We start from the raw sequence: 26,626 nt of genomic DNA, 5'->3' as shown, positions 1-26,626 counted from the left end.
TTTCTTCGGGATCTTCGAGGAACGTGATGAGTGTCTTTTAGGCGCCTCAGGCACCTGGATGCTTCGCCCTAAATACCTACCTTGACACTGTACAGCCAATCCACTAGCAGCCGCTCGCAGGCACCTGACGTGCTCGTCATCGGGCGCCCAAGGCACCGAGGAGAATTGGTGGACTTATTCTTTAAACGACCGGCGACAGGGTTATCAGGGATCTCGGATGATCCATTTCGCCGTTCAAGCTTTGAGTGCGCGTGGATGTGAGAGAAGAGCGAAGAGAAGTATATCATCTCGCCTGTCCGCATCACTGGTCGTGCTTCAACCCGTCCGGATCCCCTCCTTATACCATGGCGTACCCGTGCTTCACCAAGACGTATCGGAAAACCAGCTATGCGGCCATTGACCCCTCGAGACCCGCACTATCAGCTGAGAACAAGACCGTTATAGTAACTGGAGCAGGGCATGGGAGCATTGGTTCCACCGTCGCTCTGGCGTTCGCAAAGGCCGGAGCTCGAAAGATTGCTTTGGTAGGACGAACAGAGTCGACTCTTCAGAAGACAAAGGAGACCATTGCCCAAGCATACCCGGGCGCGACTGTCTTGGTGTCGGTGGCAGATATCTCCAAGGCAGAGAGCGTCGGTACCGCTGCTCACCATATCCGAGTCGAACTGGGTGCTTGGGACGTCTTCGCGAACTGTGCTGGGTATGGTCAACAGATTAGGGAGTCGCTGTAATGCTACGAAGCTGACCTTCTTCCACTCAGGTACTTGCCCGATTTGACCTCCATCGCCGGTGCAGACGAGGACGACTGGTGGAAAGCATTCGAAATCCACGCCAAATTTGCAACCCATTTCGCGAAGCATTTCTTACCCAAGTGCCGTCCGAATGCGGCATATATCAACACAAACGCCGCGTCTTGTCATCTGCCTGCCTCGCACTTCCCCAAAACTTCGGCATACCTTGCGTCCAAATTGGCCATGGCAAAGCTCGACGAATACCTGGCGGAGGAAAGCCCGCAGCTACGAGTCTTCACGGTGCACCCCGGCGTGGTTCAGACCCAGATGGTCGAGAAGGTCATGGTGGGTCTTGATCGTGTGCCTGCGGGTGACTTCTTGGACGACCCAGAATTGCCGGCGAATTTCATGGTATGGTTAGCCAGTGGGGAAGGCGACTTTCTGAAATCAGGAAGATTTCTGTGGGCTAATTGGGACGTGGAAGAGCTGATCGCCCGTAAAGCCGAGATTCAGGCTGATCCGTCGCTGTTCAGAATCACCATTGGAGGGTGGCCTTTCCAGTAGAGAGGTTGGACTCGCCCATGCCATATTAGAGGCATCGGTCGCAGGGGTCAGTTCAGCCCTACGCCAAAGTATCATTCGCGCTCCGGTGTGCACGAGGCGTTCTCTCATTCGACCAGTGAAGAGACCAGCCATTGATACTTTTGGGTCAGGCAAAGGGCATCGGCAGGGACGCACAGCGTTTTGGCTTGTCGGGGCAAGACTCATGGAATCGTATTCCTGGCGCTCCAGTCGCTGGCCTTCCCGCCTGCGAGCCAGCGTCAGGCTGTGCAACCTAGTCGTCTTGGGTCATCTCTGTTTCCTTTCAGCTGTCTTTGCCGACAATTTGCGACCTGCCAGTGATGCTCTTCTTCAGGGTCTCCAAGAGTGCCGGTCCGATCTAGCACTCAGCTTCATGCACTTCCTCCACAGGGCTCGACTCTTGGAAGCTCTTATTTCCATCACTTAAAGAGCACGTTAGCTTGGCCTCGCTAAGCTAGGGTCTTGTTTCGCCCCAACCCAATGCTTGCTCATTGGCTAGGGAAGGGCTGTGTTGCTTGGCCCGCTTGCTGCAGCCCGTCGAGACCCTACAGCGAACATAATTTCGCCGCCGCCCTCGTGTTCTTCCAGCCCAGGCGTGACACTGGACGCATTATTGGGACTTTGCCGAAGCATTAAGGAAGCAAGCCCTTGGGCTCGCCATTCACGGTGGCTTTACGCCCGTATTTGCTGCTCCCATCGCAGAATTCGGTCTGTTCCAGGTCCATTGCGGTTCATACCCTAGACCGCCCTACGACGAACGGGGCACGACTTGACAGATAGGTCGGCTGGAAGAGCCAGTCACGTCGAAACCAATACCACGAAAGACCGAAGGTAGCTAGCATGAAATCGACTCAGCCGCAGTCGCATCTAGCCACGCGCGATGCACCGCTCGACGCATACGATGAGGAGGTTTTTGCTTGGTCAAAGCCCTGGAGGCTGCCAGCGCCCGATCGCATGTGTGGGAGAAGACTACTCGAGGCAGATGGGTCGTTCACTTGCACTTGTACTACCGGTCGTGCTGCTCAGCTTCACTCTCACGTCTCTCTGGCCTCGTCGTTCGGTTGAGGCAATATTGCAAGTATGAGGCTCTTGTATCTCATCTTCGCAGCTTTGCTGCCTACAGCTCTGGCACAAGAGAGCACTACGACTCCGTCCATCACAGACAGCAGCACTTCCACCAGCACAAGTTCCCAGGCTTTCACAACCACCATTGCGGTCGGCCGAGCAGGACACACCTTTGCCCCTGATGTCGTCCAGGTTCCTGTGGGCGGCTTCGTTGGTATATACCCAGCTCTACAGCCAGAAGTTAGGTTCATCGCTGACAGTATCGTCCTAGAGTTCGACTTTTATCCCACAAACCACTCGGTCATTCGCGCGGAATACCTAAATCCATGTATTCCTTATGAGATGACCGGTACGACGAATAACCCCTTGTTTCCCAGACTATAGCTACTTGACAGTCGAACGTCCACGACCCCATGAGCTAAATGTTTTGAATTGCAGGTATCGGCAAGGTCGGGTTCTATTCTGGCTTCAAACCCGTCGACGCCATCCTCGCCGACCCACCGAAATGGACTCTTCAGATCAACGACTCAGACCCCATCTTCTTCTACTGCGGTGCTCCGAACTCATGCATCACCTACCAGATGGTCGGGGTCATCAATCCCAATGCCAGCGTCTCGCTCGATACTCAGAAACAATACGCGGCCGATTCTGACTTCGCACTGCTGCCCGGAGAGCCGTGGCCGGACGAGAACGATCCGTCCAAAACGACCGCCACATCCACAGCCACAGCGATATACACCACGAGCTTGACCGCCACATATTCCTCGACGCCCAGCACATCGGTATCTGCGCCTCCGGCAACAGCCACGCCCGAGTCAAGTGATTCGCACCATTCAACTCTATCAACCGGAGCCATAGCCGGGATTGCAGTTGGTAAGCCGCAACCAAATTTCTTCCGGGCGGCCTTTAACGCGTCTTGCTCCCGTCTTATCGCTCTCTAACTCAAAGCAGGTGGTGCGGCCGTCGTGATCGCCGTAGCGGCGCTCATCTTCTTCTGTGGCCGCCGATCCAGACGCCGGGCCAAGAATGAACAGCCAACCGCGCCAACCACGCCGGCCATGGGCCCGACTCACCCCCCAGCCTACGTGCCCCCCGCGGCAAACTACGGCTACATGTCGCCTTCGAACAAACACATGTCCATGACGGCCATGCCCGTCACCGACGCATTCGGCAATCCTCTCCCGAATGGCGCTCCCTACGGCGGCGGCTACCCGGCCACCTACCCGCAAGGCTACGCAGGACAACCGCCGATGCAGCAGTCCCCGCATATGATGGGCGCCGGTAACCCTCATGCTTATCCTCAACACTCGCCCTCTACCGACATCTTCGGCACGGTGATGCCCCCACCCGGGCAGCACACGCACGAAACCCAGCCCAGCACCGAGGTACATTCCCTGCGGGCTAGCAGTCCGAGCTCTATGCACACGGCCCCAGCGCCAGCCGTGGGCGGCATCGAGGCCTTCCTGCAACGGCAGGGACGCATGAGCCCACAGCCGGAGAGCGAAGTTCCGGGCGATCCCGTCCTTCCGCACGGAGGTGTGGGCCCTTATGAGATGGCCGCTACGGGCACACATCTACGGCAATCGTAGTCGTGGGTATGAGCGTGGGATCACGGCCCGCATTGGGGAGATGAGAGGGTCTTGTCGAACGAATGAAGGCGGGAAAAAAGGGGAAGATCATGGGGCAAAATCAATCCGACCGTTCGCTCGCTTTTACTCGGAGGAAGCATTTTCTGGCCAGTCAGCCTACTCCGTGCTGGACCGTGGGTCCTACGTGTCCCACTTACTCGGTCCGTACATGCGGAGTATATGTCTATACTTATAACTTCTCGCTACTTGTATGCATTTGTTTTCACCTCCGGAATGCTCTGGATGATAGATGCAACCATCGTGCACGAGGCAGTCCATTCCAAGTCTATATTGCAGATATGTGCAGCCGTCTACTATCTATCAAAGTCGTCTTCTCTACCGTTTCCTCAAGTAGTCGCCTCCCTTCAGTGCGCTCAGTACCCCGTACACTCCAGCTAGAGGCCACACGCTCCACAGGCCGCGTTCGACAGGTAATCTGACGTCCTTCTTTACAATCTTTCCATCTTCGTCTGCGACGTCTTCCAAGATATCCCGTGTCTTGACTTTGTCAAACACGCTAGGTATATAGCCCGTGGCTTTATATTTCATTCGCAACGCGTCGTACCATTTCTTGTCGTAGATGTCCCAGAATTCGTCTTCGGTGTAGAAGGTCTGTGCGTACAGCCATTTCATGCCACCCAGAGATTTGAGTTTGCGTTCGATAAGCCGGTTGATCGTGACTTGGAGGTATGCGGCAGGAGTTTCGCCCCAAATGCCAATGTTGAGCAGAGCGTTGTCGAACTGGTTATCATCCTCATCGCCCCCCTCAGCACGATCTGTGGCGGTAGCAGATCCAGAGTCAGAACCCGAGTCTACCTCTGCAGTCGACGCGAGTGGGCCATTTCTCAGATGCGGATTCATACTCACGCCTTCCCCAGGCTTCAAGGGGCACAACCACCTCGGATAGACGTGCGGCAACTCCGTGTCGAGCCAGTGGGAGAACTCGGGCATGTTCTTGTTCGGCAGGGCCATGTCCTGGATTATGAAGCGTTGGTAGAGACCTGAACGATGCAAGGCGTGGTACATGATCCGGGTGTGCATGAAGTAGTCGGCCAACCAGCGTACGGGGCGAATGAAGGGCACGTAGAAATATGTGTATGCGAAGCGTCCGGTCCAGAAGGCGCCGCGGTCATAGCGAAAGAGATAGTCCGTCAACGGGATCAAGTCGCGAGGAGGAGACGAGAACGGAGACTTGGATGTTGGTGTCGATGTGGAGGACGGCATAATGCTGTCCATTCTCGCCTCGGCGTGCAGGTAAAACCATTGATCCCACGCCTTGGTGAACGTGACAACAGGTAGATGTTTGGTTTCGCCGCTCCGATCAGCGAGCCGCCCGGACATGACGACCCCTTGATCCGGAGCAAACATGATTCCATCCACAAAGTCGGTCTCCTTTTGTTTTGTAACCTGCTTGATGACTTTCTGTGCCTGCTCGATGCTCCCCACCCTCAGATAAGACAGCTCGACGAATTCTTTCGCAGGTAACAAGCGCATCTCGAAGAGGGTGATGACGCCGAGTGTGCCAAAGGTGCCTGCCATGCCGTGGAACAGATCGGGTCTTTCCTCCTCCGAGGCCGTCACGACCTCACCATCCGCAAGAACAACCTCCAGCCAAGTCACGGATCTGTCGAAAAAGCCATGCCTGAAACTACTGCTCTCGCCCGCTGTGCCCGCAAAGCCGCCTCCAACCGTGATTCGGGGGAACTCGGGTACGACAGGGGGCACCAGACCGTGCCGCAACGTGGCTTCGACCAACTTGTCCATGGGCACGTTCGGCTCGACCAGACACGTTTGCTTCGAGGGCGAGACCGAGAGCACGTGGTTGAGGGAGGAGATGTCCACTGTGGCGTCTCGCAGACGCTCACTCAAGCGAGTCGAGTTGGTGTTCCCGTGAAAGATGCGGAAGGGGACCTTGTTGGTGTGGAAGTCGGTCACCTGTTTGGAAATTCGGGCCACGGCTGCTTTGTGTTCCACAAGCGAGGCATCATGGTCGACGCTGCCGGAGGATTCGCCCATCGTCGAAGCCAATACCCTCGGATCCAGGTCCACATCCAAGACAAGAGGCACGTTGATTTTTCTTCAACCCGAAGCCCTCTTAGCACCTGCTGACCTTAATGACAGCGACAGAGAGCATGTGCACTCATGCCTCTCCGAACAGCTCCTCGCCTCTCACAAGGACAATCACTGAGCTCAGGAGCCTGGCCCTCACACCTTGCATCAGGCAGTGAAGCTGACGCCTCCGACGACGGTATGTAAGCGACGATGTCAAGGCCGACCCGAAGCTTCCTGGCTACATATCCACTTGCGTCTCGAACACTTATGCCTCGACGTAGTGATTCTACGTCGGTCTACTGAACTTCATATGCGATCTCACTTTCCTCTCACTCCTTGCTCACTTTCTGCCGGGAAGACATTGCAGCACCGGACGAACATCTGTCCGTCTCGCTTTACACCATACAATTAGACCTTCAATGGGGGTGTCAGCGTATCCAACATCTTTCTACCTCGATTTCGACCGCACTTCAGCCTTCATGGGGCGTCGGCATATCCAACATCTCTCAGTGGGTAGTGCCCGGATTCCAGCGCAAACTGCAACAGAGTGCCTTCACCACCCCAGTATTCAGTGCCGAACGCACGCATGAGATCCAAGCCGTTCAGCAATGCCCCGCTCGTCCACAGCTTGCCATCCCTCTGCCAGCGCTTGTCAACCCAATTTATCTCTGGCGCTGTCTGGCGCATTTGGTCGAGCATGAATCGTGGCGCTGTCACCGTCTTGTCCTTGAACAGGCCAGCCTGGAAAGGCGCGAGACACCCTCCACAAATCGTAATGAAGGCCGTGCAGTCATCATAGCTCTTCCGCATGAACTCAAGCTCAGCCTGGCTCGGAGAGTATCCTTCAAGTTGTACATGAGCTCCCATGAGCACGATGTCGAGTGGTGGACAGTTCGCGAAGGTGTCCTGAACGAATGATGAGCGTTCCGACAGGGTCCAACTCGAGTCAACTCACGGTCGGCACAAGCGATATACCTCCAGTCAGTTTTGCCGTCTTACCAGTCTCGTTGACCCAGTGGAACTCGATGTCTAACGCTTGAGCCGCGATGTCTCCCGGATAGAATGGCTCCAGGGCTGCAACGAATTTCTTTGACATAGAATGCAGCAGGTCGATCGGGGCAACATCCAATACCTCGGTCTCCCTGTGTCGTGTGTCAATCATCATGCGCAAAGCACCAGACATTCCACGTACGAGTTCAACAGTATCACTCCAACCTGAATGGGGCGATTCGGTTTGGAGAGGTCAAATGGTTCCGGCATGTTGCGCTTCCCTTTACAAAAAGGGTTCTCTGAATGCTAGTCCGCTGGCTCTTCTGTTATGATCCTGGTGGCACAATCATGAACGTTTGTCAGGGATTGCCGGGCCTCATATATCCCACCATGGTGAACGTACGGCAGACGAAAGCAGTGGGCCGCACACTGTTCCCCGTCCCGTGTTTGAACCTTTCACCCATCTACGGTGCACGAGATTCCCTGTCTGTCCAGATTTGAGCAAGTTTGTGAGAGACACGGGCTTCTCAAGCGCCGGCTTTGGTCTCCTCTAGCCACTTACGCAAAGGAGAAAGATGTTGCCTGAATGACAACGCCTCTCGGGTCCGACCACCAACTCATCAGGTACGCGAGTTCAGCCTTGAACCGTCCACCCAGAATGTACTGTGTACTCGTACCAGCGACCGCACCCACCCAATTGGGAAAGCAGCACCGAACCGGCATAGCGTCGGGCGAACAACCGTCCATTTTCAGCGGGGCGGTGCCTGTTCAGAGGTACACGAGTGAGAGGCATATGGATGCTACGAGTCCCACGTCATGTTAACAACGACGAACAGAGACGGTGAGTGAACAAGTCTGTAAGCAGCAGGATCCTTCATGTTGCGGCTTCCGACGATCCGGTGAACTAGTAAACGTCTCGACAAACGAACGAGTCAAACAGTGTATCAGGACCCGGTCGGTCGGCGGAGCTTTCCTCTGCTCCGAAGAGAGACGACCTTTATACTCACGTGTCCGTTTACGAGGAGTGGTACATGGGAAAATGCTGTGGACCGGCACGTACTCAGTACTGGTCTCTCTGCTTCAGACCGCCCAGGCCTTCCACCTCCACTTGGACCACTCCTCGATCTGCGTATCTGGCAGACCTCGGTATGGACCTCGGGAGACCACTTGGCCTCCCCTTTGCTAATTTGGAAAGGAAACAATTTCCAGTCTCTCTCTACTCGGTCCTGGGACACAGGTCCAGCGGCCGGCTACTCACGCGATCACAGGGCTGGGCCCGTCTCTAGATACTAGCCGATGGTATTGTCTTTCGTTCACGACAACATAGCCATCTAATCAGCAATTTGATATGTGCACATTTGGCAGGCATGGTCCCAAGCACCCAGGCACAACAAACAATCAACCGAGGGATCGCGGATCTTCCAACGTAAAGTAGCTCGGCTAACATCAAGCGCTACGGAAGTCTCAACACGAGGGTACAGCAACGGTTACTTCCCCAGAGACCCATGTGGCCATGCACCCTACTTTATGGCGGCTCTTCAGGAAGAGGGGGAAATTGCGGGGGAGGGTCCATGGTTGAAGAAGTGGGGCCTGGAGAACGACCAAACGCCCACCATAGTAAGGCTGGGGGACCGCGGCGGCGCCTCCCTTGGCCACAAGAATGCCCGGTGCAACGAGACTCCTCGGTCGCTGGGCTTCTTCAACCGATTGAGACGCGCCGTCTGCTGTGGACATCGAGTCCGGGTAGCTTGTAAGTGGGATGCGACACACTCCTTTCCCACGAAAGCCCACGGCGCAGCCTCGAACGAATGCACGAGTCCAGATTTCTGCATCGCATGTGTCAAAACGACTGACTCGGGGCCTCTCTTTCAACATCGACAAACGACAGATCGCCAATCAGACCAACAGCGACATTAGAGCCAAGTCACAAGCGACCATACACCATGTGCGAGCTGCATAAGCCCTTAGCTCTAGTCCAATACAGACCCCTGTTTCTGAAACCCCAGACTTTGGTTGCAGCTTCGTCAACACTTCGAGACCGAGGTAGGTGTTCCAGCCAAACGGTCAGAGTCTGATACTGTCGATCCGGAGAAGCGGGGAGGCGCGACATGGCATGATATTTGGCCCAGAGGTTCCCTCTTCGCTGGTGTCTCTGTCTCCTTCATAGCATTCCTGGATTTGAATTCCATAACCAGGCCTCAGTTATCCGCAGCTTGGAGCGTCAGGGCAGGAATCACGACCCACCATGAGTGTCCTACCACCAGAGAACACAGATCGACTCGAGCATGAGAGGCAGCACGATGCCGAACTCCTCCACGACAAGGAGATGACAGAGCATCGCGAGCATGCCCATTATGACGAGAAATCACAGGTCAAAGAGGAGTTGACGACTGCAAGCCCTTCTGAGCCAAGCAGCGACACGCCGGAGTACCAGACTAAGACGGTCTGGACGCTCAAGACTTTCGTTGCCACGGTTGCTCTCAGCGGCCTCTACGTCGGTTCGCAGATACCGCTCTATTTCGTGGGCGGATCTCTTACTTTCATCGCTGCTGATATTGGCGGATCTGAGGCATCCGCCTGGCTCTCCGTGTCATATGCCCTTGCCCTATCTGCAGTGGCACCCTTCTGTGGCTATCTCCAGGATCTCGTTGGTCGACGCAACATTACCCTTGCTGGTGGCGTGGCACTCATGATGGGCTGCATCGTCCTGGCGACGGCCCGCTCGTTTGGCGCAGGCGTTGTGGGAATGAGCTTCGCTGGGGCTGGGGCTGCGATCGGCGAATTGACAGCTCTTGCTGGGTTAGTGGTGTTCCATATGCGACGAGGCTCATGAGGCTAACTCGCCGCACTAGGACCTCCGAGCTCGTCCCTGTCAACAAGCGAGGAATATATCTTGCTCTGGTGACGTTGTTCGTTTTGCCATTCGCGCCGTACTTGCTTTACGCGCAGCTGCTGTCCACCTATCACACCTGGCGATGGGGCATCTGGATCTGCTTGTGAGTGAAAGGGGCATCCCTGCCGTGGGTTGTCGGTAGCTGACGCAGGATGACAGGATCTGGAATGGCCTCTGGTGGGTCATCATCTTTATCGTCTACTTCCCAGAATCTCAGATTCGGGCGAAGGGCCAAGCTGCCAAGGCGATTCTGAAGAGGATCGATTACATCGGCGGAGCGCTGTCAATCATGGGCTTGACACTTATGTAAGGCTTCCTGCTCGCATCGTACACGAGACTTTGTCTAACGATTTCACCCAGTCTGGTCGCTCTCCAAGCCGGCGGGTACTCTCACCCCTGGTCGAGTGGCTATGTGATCGCGCAACTCATCGTTGGCGTGTTTCTTCTTGCCGCCTTCGTGGTCTGGGAGTGGAAGTACTGCAAGGATCCGATGGTCCCGCACGAAATGTTCACGGGGCAACGAATCGTCGCAATGGCGTATGGGATTGCCTTCATCGCCGGTGAGCATGAGTCCTCGACGTGCTGTGGCGCGCTGAGTTAGTGGTACCAGAGCTGACATCCCGTCTACAGGCATGAACTTCTACGCTATGCTCAACTTCTTCCCCCTGGCCTTCAGCAGCATCTTCGACCCTGATCCGGTCAAGGTCGGCCTTCGTGGCCTGGCCGCCGGACTGTCCACCACCTTTGGCGCAGTCATTGCCAACGCCGCCCTCTCATGGTTCAAGGGCCACAACCGCGAACTCCTCCTAGCAGGGTGCATTATCATGACAGCTTTCGGGGGCTCTTTCGCCACAGTAAACCCCGACCGCGAAGGCCTCGCCATCGGCCTCGGCACCATGACAGGCTTTGGTGTCGGAGCCGTGCTCGTGCCCGCCGCCACCGTGGCCGTCACAGTGACGCCCGACACAAGCATCGCCACGTGCGTCGCCCTGTCGCTCACGATCCGCGCCGTCGGTGGCTCCATCGGATATGCCATCTACTACAACGTTTTCATCAACAAGCTCACGCCCAAATTGCCCGCCTATATCGGGGAATACGCCGTCGCGGCGGGCCTTCCCCTCTCCTCGGCTGAACAGTTCGTGGCCACTTACCTGGGCGCGCCTGCGAATTTGACGTCCGTGCCGGGCGTGAACGCGCAAATCATCGACGCGGCCGCCATAGGCAGTCGCTGGGCGTACGCTGACAGCCTGAAATACGTGTGGTTGACCAGCATCAGCTTCGGCGCCTGCGCCATCATTGCCTGTCTTTTCATCGGCAACATCTCGAAATACATGACCAACCGGGTGGCGGCGAGGATTCGTGAGTAAGACAGCTGGGCTGGCCGACTGGGCTGGAAAGTTCGTTCTTTGACTGGGCCTCGATATTTGGAGCCTGAATGAAGTCGACTTTGGAACTTCGATGATCAGGGGAGATGTCGAGGGCGGATGGGCTACGCGTCAAAATGAGATGTACAGAGTATGTTGGTGATTTAGTGAGTGAGTGGTTGAGTGGGTGAGTGGGTGAATGAGTGGATTACAACACCACCACATAATATCGAGAATTGAAATCCATCTGCACATTCTGAGACTACGTGGACCATTTGACTGAATGGATGATAACGATAATAATAATAGTTAACTCGGCCCCGTCGGAACCGAGCAAAACCGAGGATTTCTACATTCTCTCTCTCTCTCTCTCTCTCTCTCTCTCTCTCTCTCTCTCTCGCTCCGTCTGTGTGTGTGTGTGTGTGTGTGTGTCTCGACCTGAAGAACTACATATTTGACTCATCGTAGAACTCCAGAACAACACTGTTGTATGCGATGGTTCGAATGTACAGTAAGTAAGTGACTATAGTAGGTTCACTCCTCGCCGACGATTTCCTTGCCGATACATCATTCATATATTCCTGTAGAACTCGATGACCGCCGGACTCCAGGAAACACAGTGAGCAGTGAGGAGTGAGCCAATTCAGGGTTTCTTGCGAAATTATTTCCTGAAAGCTTCTTCAGAACGACAGTGTTGTGTGGTGTTGTGTTATATTGTACAGTCTATGATCCTTTCTATCCCCGAAAGCTTCGCAGAGTCTGACAAGCAACAGACGGAGATGGCAAAATACATCATAACTCGTCCCGGATCCTCTCGTCGCTGACCGGCTTCTCCTGGCTTCCTTCATCGGTGGCAGCCTCGTTCAAATCTTCGTGCCCCGCTACTACGGCTCTAGACCCATCGGTGTCCTGCTTTTCCTTCGCAGCGCGAATGACAGCAGCGATCTCTTCGTCGTATTCCGTCCATTCGGGGACCTGTCTTCTCGCGCGATCCAATTTCGGTTCCTTGGTCTGCGGATTATTGCAGAGATCGATCGTCTTTGCTTTGGCGAGCGATTCATCGCTGCACCATGTCTCGCACCACAGCCACTCTTGAGGCAAACTGTGGATCGGCAAGTTATGTTGCATGTGGTTGGGTAGATCTTGGTCAAGGTTCGACAGACTGGCCGGATCGGCCGAGAGGGCTTGATACTGCTGTCTCAGTCGATCCCCCGCGGCAAGCTGGCGGAAGCGTTTCAAGTCGACAACGTACAACGCCGAAATATGGTACGGCTTCCCTCGAAGGTATGTCTGCCAGTATCCTTGCTTCCAGAAGCGGAAGCCTTCCATTTCCGTGCGCGAGTCGCACATGGGCGTGAACCCGTACGGGGCACCCTTCAGATCCACCTTGTTCAACTCCATCATGTCGGTCCGGACAATTTGATCGGCATCCACGAAGATGACTTTGTCCAAGTCCAGCGGGAAGAGCACGTCGAGGAACAAGATCTTGTAGCCCCAGATCTCCCGCTGTTTTTCCTTTTGTCCTCGTAGCCAGTACGGCCATTTGTACGTCACCATCTCGTACTCGAAGCCATAATGCTCGGCCAGGGAAGGGAGCGTGGTCTTGAATGAAGGCGAAAGGAATTGCTCGATAAACCAGAACTTCACGCTGTGTTTGGTGTGCTTCATGACAGACACCATCATAATGTTGAGCATCCGCTCGTATAGATGTCCAGAGGCGACGGAGAATATGTTGATGTCAGCATTTGTTGAGGCTTTTTTGAAGCCTAGCGACGAAAGTGCCGAAGAGGCAAACGATGCGCCCTTGCTGAAGTAGTCCATGGCTCCACCGAATCCGGATGCTTCCAGCACATCTTCCTCTTCCATACCAGGCTTGCGGGACAGACGAGGAAACAGCGTCAAGCCCTGGAAGGATAATAGGGCGACCGAAGTGGTCTCGTCGCCCGGCTTGGCGGAGTAGCCGTAAGGTCCAACGCTCTCGATGTTAAAGATCTTTGATGACCTGCCGGGCTTCAATGATATCTGCCAGTATCCCGGGTTGGCTTTGAATTGGAAGTATCCTAGATTAGCCATGACAATAGTATCGGTGAAATGAGGCTCCTGCTCAGTCCCCAGTAACAGTTGTACACCACGAGGTGGTGGGCCGTTGGTAACATCACGCGCGTGCCCTTCAATAAGAATGTGCTCGAGCTCATAAGTGGCATCGATGTTGTCGCCCTCTGCGAGACTGCTGAGCTTGATGTTGTCAAGATCGTGAATGGATTGCTTTGGTGCCACCAACCACGACGGTGGGACTATCATCCCGAGGTTGAAAAGTGTGTCTCTTGGGATACCATCGAATGAAGCCTTGGGCATTGCGAGTGAGCCATCAGCGTTGAAGCTTGGTTCCGCGCTGATCACTTGGCGAATGAATCGTTTGACGGGCAACTCGGTCAGTCTGTCCTTGGGGTTGAGGAAGATCTGGACGCCCACCCCACTAAGGTGCGATAGGGTCTGCAGGATCGGCACCCATTGCTGCACAATTTCGGAAGCTGGGTCGACGACGGCAACAATCTGGATGGTCGGGTCCGCCGAGTTGGATAGGTTGATCGACGTGTGTGTGCTGTTCCAGATCTTGAAACGATCCATCCTGATCAAAGGTGCGGACTCCCTCAAACCTTCTGGGAGGTCGGATTTAAGGGATCGAGCGACAAGCGAGCTCACTTTGGCTAGAGTCAAGGCGTCAGAGAACCGGTCCTCCAATGCAAGTCCAGTGATAGCAGTTGTGACCGGAGCTATCCTTTCCCTTCGTTCCACTTCGAGCAATGACTCTAGATCAGCACTGGTCAGAGGCTGTTCAATGGGCCCAAGGAGGCGACCATTAAGCCACAATCCATTCTGGCCTTCTGACAACCCGAGACCTCGCGCTAGCGTTACTTGAGAAGCCCAGAAATCAGCAGAAGACTCGCTTGAGCCATCTGCCGACGTGTTATGATCGTCGCTGAGCAACTGCTGAAGTTGTGCAACTGTCAAGTCGCGGGCGCCATTCTGCACAAGTGCGTGCAAAGCATTGGCATAGTTGGAGTTCTGCGCCTCACCGCTCGGATTGTGTAGTACCAGCATCTCTATCTCCGGGTATCGTTGATAAAACAACAGTGCCTCCGAAATCAAGCCTCGGCCGCGTTCGGAATCGATATCGGCAATGACAAGGAGATGAGCTCGATCACTCAACAACGTTGCTTCTGAGCCAAGGATTCTAGGCAGGCGAGCAAACACATCGGCAAATTGACTTGATAGCAGGCCAACATCGACGATATTGACATCCTTCGGATCATCGGGAAACACCAACTCGTTGCGGCTTTTGACAGCCTGAAAGAGAAAAAACTCGGGTATCCAGGATTCTTCTAAGATCGCTTCTTGCATAACGGCTTGTTGGATTATCTGGAGATCCGAGTACAGTCGGGCACTCATAAGCTCGAACCAATTGTCCATCCGTGGAAGGACGACTCCGTTGATCAGGAACGGCGGGTCTGGACCGCCCAAGGCTAAGCGCTTAAGGTAGTCATCTCTCGCCTGCAGCCGTAAACTAAGACCCACGTCGTCCAGGACAACCTGGTAGGGCTGCGCGTGCTTCCCTTGCCGAACGGCACGACCTTTGATTGCGTTATTAAAGCTTTTCTCCGGGTTGGAGACCAGCTTCTTGGAGGCGACGACGTCGGAGAAGAAGTTCATCAGAGCCGTCAAACCATATGTATCCAAGATGTGATAAGCAATTTTGGCGTAGGTGTTCGCTGTCTCACCTTCACCAGTGGGGAGGAGAGCAATTCTTAAGGGCACTGATCTTCGGACCAAGCTTTGCAGTGATGTGGCAATCAGCTCGATGTCCTTGATGTTACCCATGTCAATGGGGACGACGAGGTTGTGGATATCACGGGCTATCTGGGGCAGTTGGCCCGGATAGGTCCTCTGGAATAAAGTGCGTAGAGATTTGGACCACGCATTATATCGCTTATCTTGCTCAAGATCATTCAGCCACATCAAGACCTCGTTGGCCTCGGAGTCATCGCGCCAGTCAAACCGTTGTGGGAGTTCGTTGGTCTGTGCCTCAGCAATCACTTCGCTGGAGAGGAGACTTATGGCTTCCGAAGAGGTCAACCCGAGGTCTTTGAGCTCGCCAATAATGCGCCTTTCCCTTCTTAAGTGGTCGAGCAGGGAGTAGGCATTGATCTGGCGAGGCTCGATCTGGACGCCGTTGATCCAAAACACGTTGTAGCCTGAAGGCAAGAATCTCTCTCGATTTCCGCGATGTTCTAGGACGAATTCTTTGCTGGCGTTTGCAGAAGCTAGGAGGGATGAGTACCGGGGAAAATCCGAGGTAACTTGCAGCAGAGTCTCGAGGGGATCTGAACTTGCCGCAATGAAGTTGGCAGCGTTCAGACCAAGGTTTACCACCTCGGAAGTAGTCAAGGGTTTAAGGTCTTTGAGGTTGTCGTCCTTGGCGTCTTCCAACGACAGCTGATTCGAGGCAGCGTCCTCCGGCTTGTGAGCGTCACGGTCGTCAATAACGATATAGTCGGTACGTTTGAGTACCAACTCGACACCATACCCGGAAACGTAGATCGGTTTCTTTGTCTCAAGGCTCGACGGTCTGTAGCGGACCCGGTATGTTGATTTGCCCTGTCGTGCGGTCTGGCTCACAACGCCATGGGATTGACCAAACAACGGATGAGTGATGTCTGCGTACAGAATCGAGGCAGGTCCGTCAGATGATGTACCAAGGACTCGATCGAAAGGAAGATCGTCATCAGCATCTGGCATGATCACCGCCTGCTGAGCACGGTCGAGAGCAGGGGAGCAGAATTGCTGGCCGTCCAGGTAGATCCAGACAGGACAAACGGCATCCTGAGCGGCCATCAAATGGGGTTGGACGGAGGTGTTGTAGTATTGGAAATGAGCCTCGACCCTGGGCGCCGCAGCATGGAGAGCGAGGGCAAACTGGAAAGAGGAAAGCGACTCGGGATTAGATATGTGACCCTCATCTTGTAATACATCGAGGAATTTAGTGTACAGCTCTTGCTCCGAATGTAGATCTGTAAAGACGCCATCGGCAATGCGGTCAAGGAGGGGGAAATAGGAGGATGAATTCTCGAGTGCTGCCGTTTCTCTGCGTGCTTGTCAGCCCTTGGACAGGGAGTGGGGGAAGGGAGCATACAGCAACTCTACCAAGAAAGGCCCGGCGGAAAAGGAAGCCTGTAGGTCAACATTGACCGAGGGGGATGTGTGTGTGGAAGCAACAGCTGAGCACAACTGCACAAGCGGGAGCAGAACGCATCTCCATGGCAAGTTCGAGGTTCTCATTGTGACGAGGCTGCGTGGAAAGGAGGGCGAGGGCCTTTACGGTCCAACTGCTTCAGTCGCGCATATCGAGGACAGAGGCGAGGGAGCTGCAGTTAACGTGAGGGCTGCCCAGAATGTCCTGAAGAACAGACAGGCACAGTATGGGACCAAGTTTGTGAGTGACTCGAGCGCAGGTGGAAGTGAGGGAGAAGTGAGGCCAGGTGGACTGAACTTGTATGTGAAACTGCGTGTTTCTTCGTGTTTCGTGTCGTTCATCTCCAACTTCAATAAACTCGACTTCGATCCCTGGCCCCAAACCTCCTTGTTCGCTCTGCTCTTTCTTTTCACCCCTAGACAACTGAGAACCGGGCTATATTTTGACTGTTCAAATTTTTCTCCTTCAACAACATAGTCCGTTCTCCAGGTCGCGGAGGCGCCACCACCGTGGGATTTCGGACTCGACCCTAAAATTCCATCGTTCTTCGTTTTCCTCGGCCACAGGGCAACTCACAAGCCCCCGATCGAACGTCTCTGTCCCAACCTATTGTCGAGACGAGAAGCTCCTGATGATGTCTAGACTAGTTCGCCCACGCGGCTAGAGACCTATAACTCTACATCTCGCCTCCCTTAGTTAACGGTAGTGGTCGAGTCCCGCTGCCTCAACGAGTTGGATATTGGTGGAGGAGTTCGGCTTCGGAGAAAACGATCTACAAGCAAGCTCTATCGAGCTCACCTGAAAAAGAATACAGAAGAACGCAGGAGATATCAAGCTACTTCTGCCTTCTGAGGTAGAAGTGCGCTGCATTATGCCGCGCTCAATGGAGGCTCGTCTGCAGTCCTGCGCACAGAAGCCACTTCCTTTCTCACTATAACTCGTACGGGGTACCAGATTCTCGTCTGCACTCATCCAGATAGACTTCTCACCTGCGAGAACCTATACTCGCCTTTGATTGCGTGAAGGGTCCTTCTCCTGTCTCGACGGGGCTACTTCACATGAGAAAGACTACTCGACCTCGCCTGACGGCTTCAAGCTCTATGCAACAGATATCAAATGTGACAGTGGTCCAAGAACGACGGCTTTGAGAATTTCACTGACGAGAACTGATCCACGATGAGCCTAGACGCTTATCGGGCAGAATTGCGATGATACTCTAGTATGTTGCGAACGATTCCCTCTGGTCCTGGTCCTGGTCCCAGCCTCAGGCTGCGAACGTTGACCAACTTTTTTCGACTTGAGTACGCACGAAGATACTGGGCGACGGACACCAATCTGGCCAAGGGAGCAATGAAGAAGGTCATGCTCCCTTTACTCGACTCGTACACGAAGATGTTCTTGAGTATTGACTGGACAGAGCTACGTACACCTTAACAGTGTGCTCCCTTTGGAGCCTTTGAATATATGTCGAGTGGAGCCCCAAGCAACCGTCAGAGGACCGACCATGAGAGCGCCGTCTTTCGCGTTGTTGTAGTACATCCTCTGGTTGTACTCTGAGAATGAGAAGTTATAGCTCGGGTATCTCATTACTGCGTGCCACCCTAATCAGGTGCTCGCAATAGACTTTATAAAGATCTACTGTACTCCGTAATGTTACAAACGTTGATAGTCCGTCACGGACCGCATCGAGATGCAATGCCACTGAGGAGAGCATATAGGTCGTATCAGCGTGACTTAAGGAATTACCCGACGCTGCACTGGGACAACTGTTCGGGATATGGGGCTCATGCGAAGCCTGGCAATCTTGCCAGATCAGGATCAGTCAGTCACTGTCCTCATCACTCTCCCTTTGCCATATGTCTCGCCTACTATGCCTTCCCCAGGTAGGAAATCCCAGCATGGTCTGGCCGTGGTTCTGGCTGCCGCTGCGCACCTTTTTGATATTTGCCCGTTTGGCAGACTCGTTGATGCTGGCCATGAAACTTGATGTGGGCGGTTCTGCTTCCGCTGCCGGGACGTCTTCTTGCGCATCGTCCTCTTCTCCCGATTCTGGAACACTTTCGTCCTCGCTCGCGCTTTCTGTGTCGCTTTCGTTGCTGTCTTGCGTAGCTTCGTCTGTGTCGACGGAATCGTCAGTGTCTTCTTCCTCGGCTCCGTTGTCTACCAGATCTCCTGCAATGCCGTCGCTCTTAGCAACTTCCTCTCCGCCGCTCTCATATGGGACAGCTTGCTCGTCGTCCCTTGCCTCGTCGTCTTCGTCTGGAGTTTCTTCTTCATGCTCAGCCCTGGCCATTTCATTATCAGGTTCATCAGCAGAGTCATCGGGAGGACTCTCGTCGTAGACCTCCTCATCTCCTTTGGCTTCGTTTTCGTTTTCGTTTCCGTCTTCGTCAGCATCGGTATCACTGATGGTGCCGAGCTCTTGGGAGCTCTCCCTCTTCCCTCGCGCATCCTCATCGCCGTTCCCAGAGTCGTCTTCAACGTCGCCATCCAGCTGTCCATTGTCTGAAGTGCGGGGCTCTTTCAGAGGCGTCTTCGAGCTGATATGTCGGCGTTGGATGGGAATGTTCGGAGATTGTCGATCCTGACTTGGTTGACCACTTCTCCTCCTCCTACTTGTCTGAGACGGCTTCAGTGCGGAGGTGTTTGTTTGTGTTTGTTCGAAGAGCTGGCTGGATCGCATGGGTTTGCTGGGCGTTTTAATGGGAAGCGGCTTGCGCTTGCGAGTCACAGGTGCAGGGCTGGTGGTATCTTCGGTGCCTGAGCGTGGATCGTCCTCCTCCTCGTCTTCAACATCTGATCCAGGTCGTTGGGCATTTGGGCTGTCTTTCTGTGTGCGCTCGTCCTCGGGATCCTCCTCAGCAGGATCAGATTCATCATCTCCCTCGTCATCTTCTCGGATAAATTCTTCAGAGAGGCCCTTTTTAGGAGTCCTTTTGCCCCTCGTCTGCCCACTCAACCGTAGCGCCATCTTACTGGTCTTCAAGAGCCGACTTGAACCAGGTGCCTTCTCCAACGCGTCAACCCTGACCCATCTACCGCGTTCCTTCTTCGAATGTAAAGTGCGGTAATGGTTCGAGCATTGTTGGGCAGACCGCGATCCCATCTTCTCGCTGACTCTGTTCCATGGGATCTGCATATGTTCGAGTGCGTTCCCATCTTTGTCAGTACAGAACTCTTCTAGGATCTCGCGGAATTTGGCTCTCTCGGCTTGGGACCACTCGCCCGTCTCGACTTCACCGTACTGCAGTTTATGGCGCCAGCGTTGGCTCACCGCATCTGCATTTCTGCCGAGCCGTCGAGCAATCTCCGCCCACTTCGTGCCCAGCTCTTTCTGCAACCGAATGAGTTCCTTATCATCTTCCGCCGACCAGTTTTTCATGCCCTCGACATTCTGGAAATTCCGCTCGCGGTAGCGTAGCATGGACCGCTTGTTCCTGTTGGGCAGCACATTGAGGTATTCCTTGAGAAACTCCGCTCTCTTGACAAAAGCCCAATTCCAAGTGGCACCTTTGCCTCGCTCAAGCGTGCCTGTCATCATATCGTTGAACTCTGTCCGGCTGATATTGTGGTAGTCGCAGAATGTATCCCTCCACTTATTGAGTTTATTGACCTCGTCTTGGCTGAAAGCACCAACTCGTCCTTGCAGGCCATTACCTCTCCCATGACCAGTGTCTTTCTCATGCCGGATGAGTCCCGCAGTTGCATAGAACTCTTCGGAGCAGTCGTGGCACTTGACCAGTCCGACGTGCGCTGATCGTTTCTTCTGGTGTTTGCGGAGCTGGTCCTGGCTCGCGAAAACACGATGGCACCGAACGCATTCAACAGCATCCGCAGAGCTCGGTCGCTCGATTTTCTTGGTTCCAGTGCTCTTTCTCGGTTTCTTCGCGGGTGCGGCTGGTCTTTCCGCCTGTGTCGTCTCGTTATCTGATTCGGGAGCGCGAGTCACATCGAAATCCGAGTCCTGATCGTTATCTGCGGTCGGAGCTTGTTGTCTTCCCGGAAACGTCCTTTTAGCGACAGACGTAGCTATATCGACAGGCGACATCCCGTCATTGTCCGATTTGTCAGCCTCAGATTCCTCGCCTTCCTTGATCGTGGCCTGTTTTGCCGGTGTCGAGTATTCCACGTCGGGCTCTGCACGCTTCTTTCCCTTCGGTGTCGCATACGTGGCTTTCCGAAGCTTCTTGCGTCTGAATTTGGTGGAGGTATCAGTTTCAGCGTCCTCATTGCCTACAGCCGTTGCTTCGTCCGAAGGCGGTGCGCGTATCCTCCGCTGCTTCAACCTAGAAGGCCCAGCTTGGCTTGTTTGCGGAATAACGACCTCGATCTGCTGCGTATTCGGACGAGGAGGTGTAGGGTTAAGAGTTGGATGTTTAAGGTTAGAACCGGGTGTAAACCTCTGCGCCCAATCGTCCATGCTGCCTTGTCTAGTCTGTAGGCGTGGGACGATCTTATCGGTGATTTGCCGACTTCGGGCTGCTGCTTCAACAGCTGAACTTTTGGGCGTTTCCGGTCTGACTGGTTCAACGGATGGAATAGAGGTGGGTGGCGTGCCCCACGATGCCTTCTTGCGTTTCCTGTTTCTCTCAAGACTCTGTCGGGTGACTCCTTCAGAGTCTTCCACGGATCGCTTGCGCTTCAACTTGCCCGCAGCGATCGGCGTCTGCTTCGCGATAGTGTCTTCTTCATCGAAAATACTTGATGGCTCAGTGGACGGTGAGTTGGACACTTCACGTGCAGCATCTCCATTGATCTCGATGCCTTGCATCACAGTATCGCCCACATGCTGGACATCTCGCGGCACGCTCTCGACGCTGCTCCACTGAGCATCTTCGCCAGAGCGTGATGCGACTTCGGGCGTTGCGAATTCCCCTGAGACGTCGTCTGATACGTCCTGCTGCGGTTCCTCAGCCTCAGCGCCGACTTCTTCAAGTAGCTTATTTGACTGCTGTCCAGGTTTGTTCCCTTTCTGAATCGTTTCACCATCGGCATTCGTCGCCGCTGCGATCTCCATGCCATTATGCTGCTTCATGTGTTTGAGCAACGTATCCTGGCGGGCCACCGCCTTGTTGCAGACGAAGCAGGTAAACTGTTTCGTGTGGAGATTTGCATGCCTCATGGCTCCCTTCCGCTGGGCGAAAGTCATGTCACATCCATAGACGTCTACCCAGGGACACATATACCGGCCTTCGCTAGTGACCTTTGGCGGAGGAATCTCGGCCTTTTGCGGAGCATCCACACTCTGGTCAGTCTGGGTCTGAGCAACAGTAGTTGTCTGAGTAGTCGTGGGCGCCTGGACAACTGCTTCCACGGTTGTCGTTGCGTGTGGGAGCTTCGCATGTCTGATGGCTCCCTGCATTTGCGCGAAAGTCTGAGTGCAACCATGAGTGTCAAACCAGGGACAGGTATATCGGCCTTCGCTAGTCTGTCTCGGTCTCGAAAGCTTGATGGCGGCTTGGGTCGCAGGTCCTGCTGCTGAAGGCTGAGTTCCTGCCACTGATGCCAGCAGATTAAGAGCCTCAACCGCCGAGTCGGGGTCTATTGCGTGCCCTGACGCCTGAGCCGCATCCTCTTCGTCGCTGCCGCCCTCATCAGCACTTTCATCTTGGAGTTCGGGGATGCCGTAATGACTGGGGCCGTTGACCGCTTTGAAGCCATTGGGCACACGTCCTGTCATTCGATGATCCCCATCCTCCACATCGCTCTCGTCGGAAGTGGCGTAGATGTGGTATGTCTCAGGCTCTGTCTCCTTTAATGGCCGATCTTCTTCAGTTGGATCTAAGGACTCTGGAGCAGGTTGCGACTCGCGAACCAGTATATCGCTTGCGGCTTCATTGTTTGTGTTATTGGACGACCTCCTCCTTTTCCGCTCGCTTTTACTCCTACCAGCTTGCTTGTCTACGGTCTGCCTTTTTCGTCGCGCCGGTTTCTGCGGCCTGGGTGAATCGGTGCGGCGTAGCGCATTCGTGGAAGCATCAGAGAGTTGTTGATCGGTTTGGACGCGGGCAGGTGTGTTTTGTTCAGAGACATCGCGGTCGTCCGGTATCTGGGAGAGATCAAATTCTACTGAAGGCGCGGTCAGCTCAACTACCATGCGATCCTCCGCAACTGAGAGAGCGTACTCACAGTCCTCGGTCCCAGCTTGTGTCGCAAGCTCGGCAGAGTCACCTTCTTGACTCTGCGTGTTGCCCATACTTATTCGAAGAATTCTGATGGCGGTCTCATGCCATGTGTAGAAGCGAACTCCGCGTAGCTCGCGGCCGAAACGCGAACAAACGATGGGTTGTGCATTGAAGATCGCGCAGGATCGCAAGGTCAACTAGCCCAATCGATAGGAAAGTGAAGTGGAGGTGAGGCTCGACTCAAAGTTCCCCACTTCTTTATTATTGTTAATGGTCCGTCAAAATTTTAGCGCGACCGCCAAAGCGGGGGTGTCGTTCACCCACCGTTCGCGATCTGCAGCCTGATCCTCCAGACAAGGCTGCGTCCATGTCCGATCAACCTCTTGAAACCCCATAATTCGCTTTGCACTGGGCTGTAGAGATCTGAACTGTATAGCACTTTCGCTAAATATGGTCCTCCTCCAAACCACTCCGCGGATTCTTTCCGCCATCTCTTCTCTCTCATCTACTGATATCTCAGCTCTAACGAACGACGAAACGAGTCTCCCCACAACCTGTGAGCAACCGATTGAACACAAAACACTGATCGCCCTCTCCCGCAGGCTCTCCAAGCCTCAAGGTCAAAGAAGCTCCACGCTAGACATCCTCCTCCGCGGCACTCATGTCTATATCCCTCCCGCACCACCAAAACCCCAACCCTCAGCAGAATACATTGCTCTCATGGATCGTCTGCGCAAGGAACAGGAACAGCGCGAATATGCCGGCCTGGTGTCGAAGCGAGAAGCTGCAGGCTTGACGTCCGACAATGAGAAAGACGATATAAGTCCTTCGCTGGTGCTCAATATCCTGCTCAGCATCGTCCTTTGCGCCATGGCAGTATTTCACCTGACGAGGTGGTGGTCAAATGACGGGGTGCGGGTTCTGCTATCCTTGGCGACAGGCATTGTGGTGGGTGTGGCTGAAGTGGTTGTGTACATGGCATATCTGAGGAAGGTAGCGGTGAGCAAACAGAAGGAGCGGAGCAAAACAGAGCGTAAAACCCTGATTGGGGAGTATAGAGGAGAACAGATGTTGACAGACGCACATGGTCGAGCGGTTTCAATCGACGCGGCCACAATGATGGAGAAGGAGGAGATATGGGGTAGAGGCATCAACGGTGGAATGCGACGGCGAGTGCGAGAAAAGTGGGAGAAAGAACAGAAAAATGCAAACCGGAATGGTCTCAGTTCAAGTGGGATATCAATCTAATATGGTCGCATGTCTCTCATGCTTTCTCAAAATCATACACCCAACGTTGGAACCAACTCTTGACCTTTTTCAACTCTTTCAACCTCGGTTCCAATAGCAACATTCCCCGACATTCTCTCCCGACGAATCCGCCGTTCTTGCCGTCTCGCACAAATACCTGTCGCCCTCGCAGCCAGGTCTCCTTGACCTGCCCCTTCATCGTCTTCCCCTGGTACGGGGAACACTTATTCCGGAAGAGCATAGTTGAAGGCTCAACGACCCATTCCTTCGTGTCGTCAAAGACGCAGATGTCGGCATCGAATCCCACAGCCAGGTCTCCTTTCTGTTTCTCGAGACCGACCTGCAGGGCGGTGTTGGTGCAGCACCATTTCACAACGTCGGTGATGGCTGAATCCGTATCCGCCAACCCACGGCGAGACATTTCTGTCCACAGGATGGGTAGACCCATACCGACGGATGAGATGCCGCCCCATGCGGAGAAGAAGTCGCCTCGATCGGCTTCTAATTGTAGCGACTTCGCCGTGTCCTTGGGGGGGCTGATATGCCCGGGTATATGCGAAGGTAAAATCTTGAGATCCGGCGTGCAAGGGGAGTGATCCGACACCACCGTCTTGATCACGCCTTCTTCGGCGAACTGTCTTAACTCTTCCCAAAGTCGATCCTGGTTTGACTGGCTGCGGATAGGCGGGCAGCACTTATGCCGGGTGTCGCCAAGAGCGACTTGTTCGGCTGCCAAGGATAAGTAATGGGGGCAAGTCTCCGCGGTGATATTGATGCCTTGAGCTCGTGCTTTCCTCAACAGGGGTATGGCTTCCATTGCCGACAAGTGCACAATGTGCAAAGCAAGGTTAGGAGCCAGGTGGGCTAGGGACAAAATCTCCTCAATGGCGTAAGTTTCGAACGAGGGCGGCCGCGACTCGAGGAATGTGCTGTAGGCGTTTAACGGCCCATGAGGCTGCATCGGGGGTAACGAAATCTGGACATCGTCTCCGACCGAATCTGCAATCGGCGGAATCATTTCGGCATGGAACATGACCGTGGTTGGCTCATCGGCCAGTTCAGCAAACACCTTTTGAATATCTGTCGACGAGACCGCAGGGAACTCCTCCACACCGCTATCAATGAGGAATCCCTTGAACCCTCTGACACCTTCCCTCACGAGAGCCTTAAGCTCAGCCTCGTTACCGGGAATAATGCCTCCATAGAAGCCCACGTCGACCCAACATTTTCCTTGCGCCGCCTTGATCTTCTCCTGTAGGTTGGCTACCGTGGTCGTGGGAGGAATGGCATTCAATGGCATGTCCACCACCGTCGTGACGCCGCCAAAAGCCGCTGCTTGGGTCCCGGTATAGAAGCCTTCCCATTCTGTTCTTCCAGGCTCATTGAGGTGCACGTGTGCGTCGACCAATCCGGGGAGCAGTATATGTGGGGAATAGTCTGTATATGGGGTATGGGGAGGGAAGTCGGATGCAGGAACGATCGAATCATATGTCGCAAGGATCTTGCCCGTGGCGTTGGATATAACCAAAGTGGCGGCGGAGAGCCGACCTGACCTGATAGCTCGAGACGAGGCTATGACGGTTATCGGGGAGTCGAAGTACCCATCTTCAGATAAGCCATTCGGTGGGGATCTCGGAGGCGTTGGGTAGTTGTGGAAGGACCAGGGCCTGGGAAAGCTAGTCATGGTTGCGGTAAGTAGAAGAGGCCCGGCCGCTTGCTGGGCTCGATGTACGGAGGATAGAGAGGATTGCAAAACACAAACAGGAAAGGTGAGGACGCTGAGCATGTGAAATCGGGAGATATACTTCTTATCAACAATATGATAAGCGATATGCAAGTCAACTGCGTGTCTCAGCACTTGTTGATTCCGGCGGGTTTAGAAGCGGGATGGAACAAAGAAGCCACCAAAGAAAGGATCTACCTCCACTCAACGGCCTCTTCTTGCTTCGAGCCACACCATCCATAGCCACGGCGTGGGAGGATTGATCTCATCGGGATCCCCAGGCAGGTCCCATAGTGGACGGTGGAGCGATACATGCGGAGGAGTCCGACAGATCATGAATGCTCACCCGTCGCGATTGGCGAGGGAGACCAGACGACGCGCCGTGGAGGATATGGGGCCGCTATCTCTTACTCGATCTTATCGAGTAGCGATAAGAGAGTTAGGAAAGCAGAGGCGGCGGAAGAGGGATTTGGTGGGAAAGGAAGACGGGATAGCGTTGTGCTGACGTGCGCCCGTTATCGTTGGGAACAGAGGGAGGCCCACGGAGGCTGTGGTCCAGGGCGCATGTGTCTGCGCGGGCCACGCCTAACCGTTTTCTGGCCGCGGGTATCGGACCCTTGATAAGGAACTCGGATGTGCTAGCCCGTTTTCGGCCGTCGGCGAGCCCTGCCATGTACCGCCATTACTCGATAAAACTCGCTTTTTACTCGATCGAAATTCCTGACTGGTACCGTTTGTGCTTTGAAAACCCTCTCTTGCACAGTTTTCGCGCTGCCACCGCGTCATGTCAGAGTCAACCTTTTCTCGCAGCCGTGGCCGTAGAGACATTTACCGGTCGCTTGGGAGAACTCCGCGGTTTGCCTGCGCCCGCTGCTCGCCGGACTGAGGGATCTCGACTCCTCGGGCTCGGTTTCAATGATGAGGACCGGTAAGTGTCTCTGCGGCTCGTGCGAAAGCGTCGGGCAAAGGTACGC

The 26,626-nt window shown here is 54.4% G+C and overlaps 9 protein-coding genes across 9 annotated transcripts; 4 read left to right on the top strand and 5 right to left on the bottom strand.

Moving 5' to 3' along the window:
• Positions 1-344: 344 nt before the first annotated feature.
• Positions 345-1,295, top strand: G647_04488 (uncharacterized protein; the record flags this gene model as incomplete). Its single annotated transcript, XM_008728830.1, has 2 exons — positions 345-700; positions 761-1,295. 2 exons carry the CDS (start codon positions 345-347, stop codon positions 1,293-1,295), a joined length of 891 nt encoding a protein of 296 aa, XP_008727052.1.
• Positions 1,296-2,393: 1,098 nt separating this feature from the next.
• G647_04487 (uncharacterized protein) lies at positions 2,394-3,967 on the top strand (the record flags this gene model as incomplete). Its single annotated transcript, XM_008728829.1, has 5 exons — positions 2,394-2,592; positions 2,650-2,727; positions 2,817-3,075; positions 3,154-3,251; positions 3,330-3,967. The coding sequence occupies 5 exons, from the start codon at positions 2,394-2,396 to the stop codon at positions 3,965-3,967; spliced, it is 1,272 nt and encodes a 423-aa protein (XP_008727051.1).
• Positions 3,968-4,342: 375 nt separating this feature from the next.
• On the bottom strand, positions 4,343-6,022 carry G647_04486 (uncharacterized protein; the record flags this gene model as incomplete). Its single annotated transcript, XM_008728828.1, has 1 exon — positions 4,343-6,022. One exon carries the CDS (start codon positions 6,020-6,022, stop codon positions 4,343-4,345), a length of 1,680 nt encoding a protein of 559 aa, XP_008727050.1.
• Positions 6,023-6,535: 513 nt separating this feature from the next.
• On the bottom strand, positions 6,536-7,318 carry G647_04485 (uncharacterized protein; the record flags this gene model as incomplete). The annotated part of the gene is made up of 3 exons (XM_008728827.1): positions 6,536-6,964; positions 7,014-7,200; positions 7,251-7,318. 3 exons carry the CDS (start codon positions 7,316-7,318, stop codon positions 6,536-6,538), a joined length of 684 nt encoding a protein of 227 aa, XP_008727049.1.
• Positions 7,319-9,293: 1,975 nt separating this feature from the next.
• G647_04484 (uncharacterized protein) lies at positions 9,294-11,308 on the top strand (the record flags this gene model as incomplete). The annotated part of the gene is made up of 5 exons (XM_008728826.1): positions 9,294-9,847; positions 9,901-10,044; positions 10,101-10,247; positions 10,302-10,501; positions 10,572-11,308. The coding sequence occupies 5 exons, from the start codon at positions 9,294-9,296 to the stop codon at positions 11,306-11,308; spliced, it is 1,782 nt and encodes a 593-aa protein (XP_008727048.1).
• Positions 11,309-12,097: 789 nt separating this feature from the next.
• Positions 12,098-16,642, bottom strand: G647_04483 (uncharacterized protein; the record flags this gene model as incomplete). Its single annotated transcript, XM_008728825.1, has 2 exons — positions 12,098-16,448; positions 16,497-16,642. The coding sequence occupies 2 exons, from the start codon at positions 16,640-16,642 to the stop codon at positions 12,098-12,100; spliced, it is 4,497 nt and encodes a 1,498-aa protein (XP_008727047.1).
• A 1,736-nt stretch (positions 16,643-18,378) lies between these two features.
• On the bottom strand, positions 18,379-22,752 carry G647_04482 (uncharacterized protein; the record flags this gene model as incomplete). The annotated part of the gene is made up of 1 exon (XM_008728824.1): positions 18,379-22,752. The coding sequence occupies one exon, from the start codon at positions 22,750-22,752 to the stop codon at positions 18,379-18,381; it is 4,374 nt and encodes a 1,457-aa protein (XP_008727046.1).
• Positions 22,753-23,131: 379 nt separating this feature from the next.
• Positions 23,132-23,929, top strand: G647_04481 (uncharacterized protein; the record flags this gene model as incomplete). The annotated part of the gene is made up of 1 exon (XM_008728823.1): positions 23,132-23,929. One exon carries the CDS (start codon positions 23,132-23,134, stop codon positions 23,927-23,929), a length of 798 nt encoding a protein of 265 aa, XP_008727045.1.
• A 16-nt stretch (positions 23,930-23,945) lies between these two features.
• On the bottom strand, positions 23,946-25,613 carry G647_04480 (allantoinase; the record flags this gene model as incomplete). Its single annotated transcript, XM_008728822.1, has 1 exon — positions 23,946-25,613. One exon carries the CDS (start codon positions 25,611-25,613, stop codon positions 23,946-23,948), a length of 1,668 nt encoding a protein of 555 aa, XP_008727044.1.
• Positions 25,614-26,626: the final 1,013 nt, after the last annotated feature.

Source organism: Cladophialophora carrionii, assembly GCF_000365165.1.
Source record: "Cladophialophora carrionii CBS 160.54 unplaced genomic scaffold supercont1.3, whole genome shotgun sequence".
NCBI classification, from domain to species: domain Eukaryota; kingdom Fungi; phylum Ascomycota; class Eurotiomycetes; order Chaetothyriales; family Herpotrichiellaceae; genus Cladophialophora; species Cladophialophora carrionii.
The sequence above is the reverse complement of the archived record's forward strand: the minus strand, read 5'-3'. Positions and strand labels throughout refer to the sequence as shown.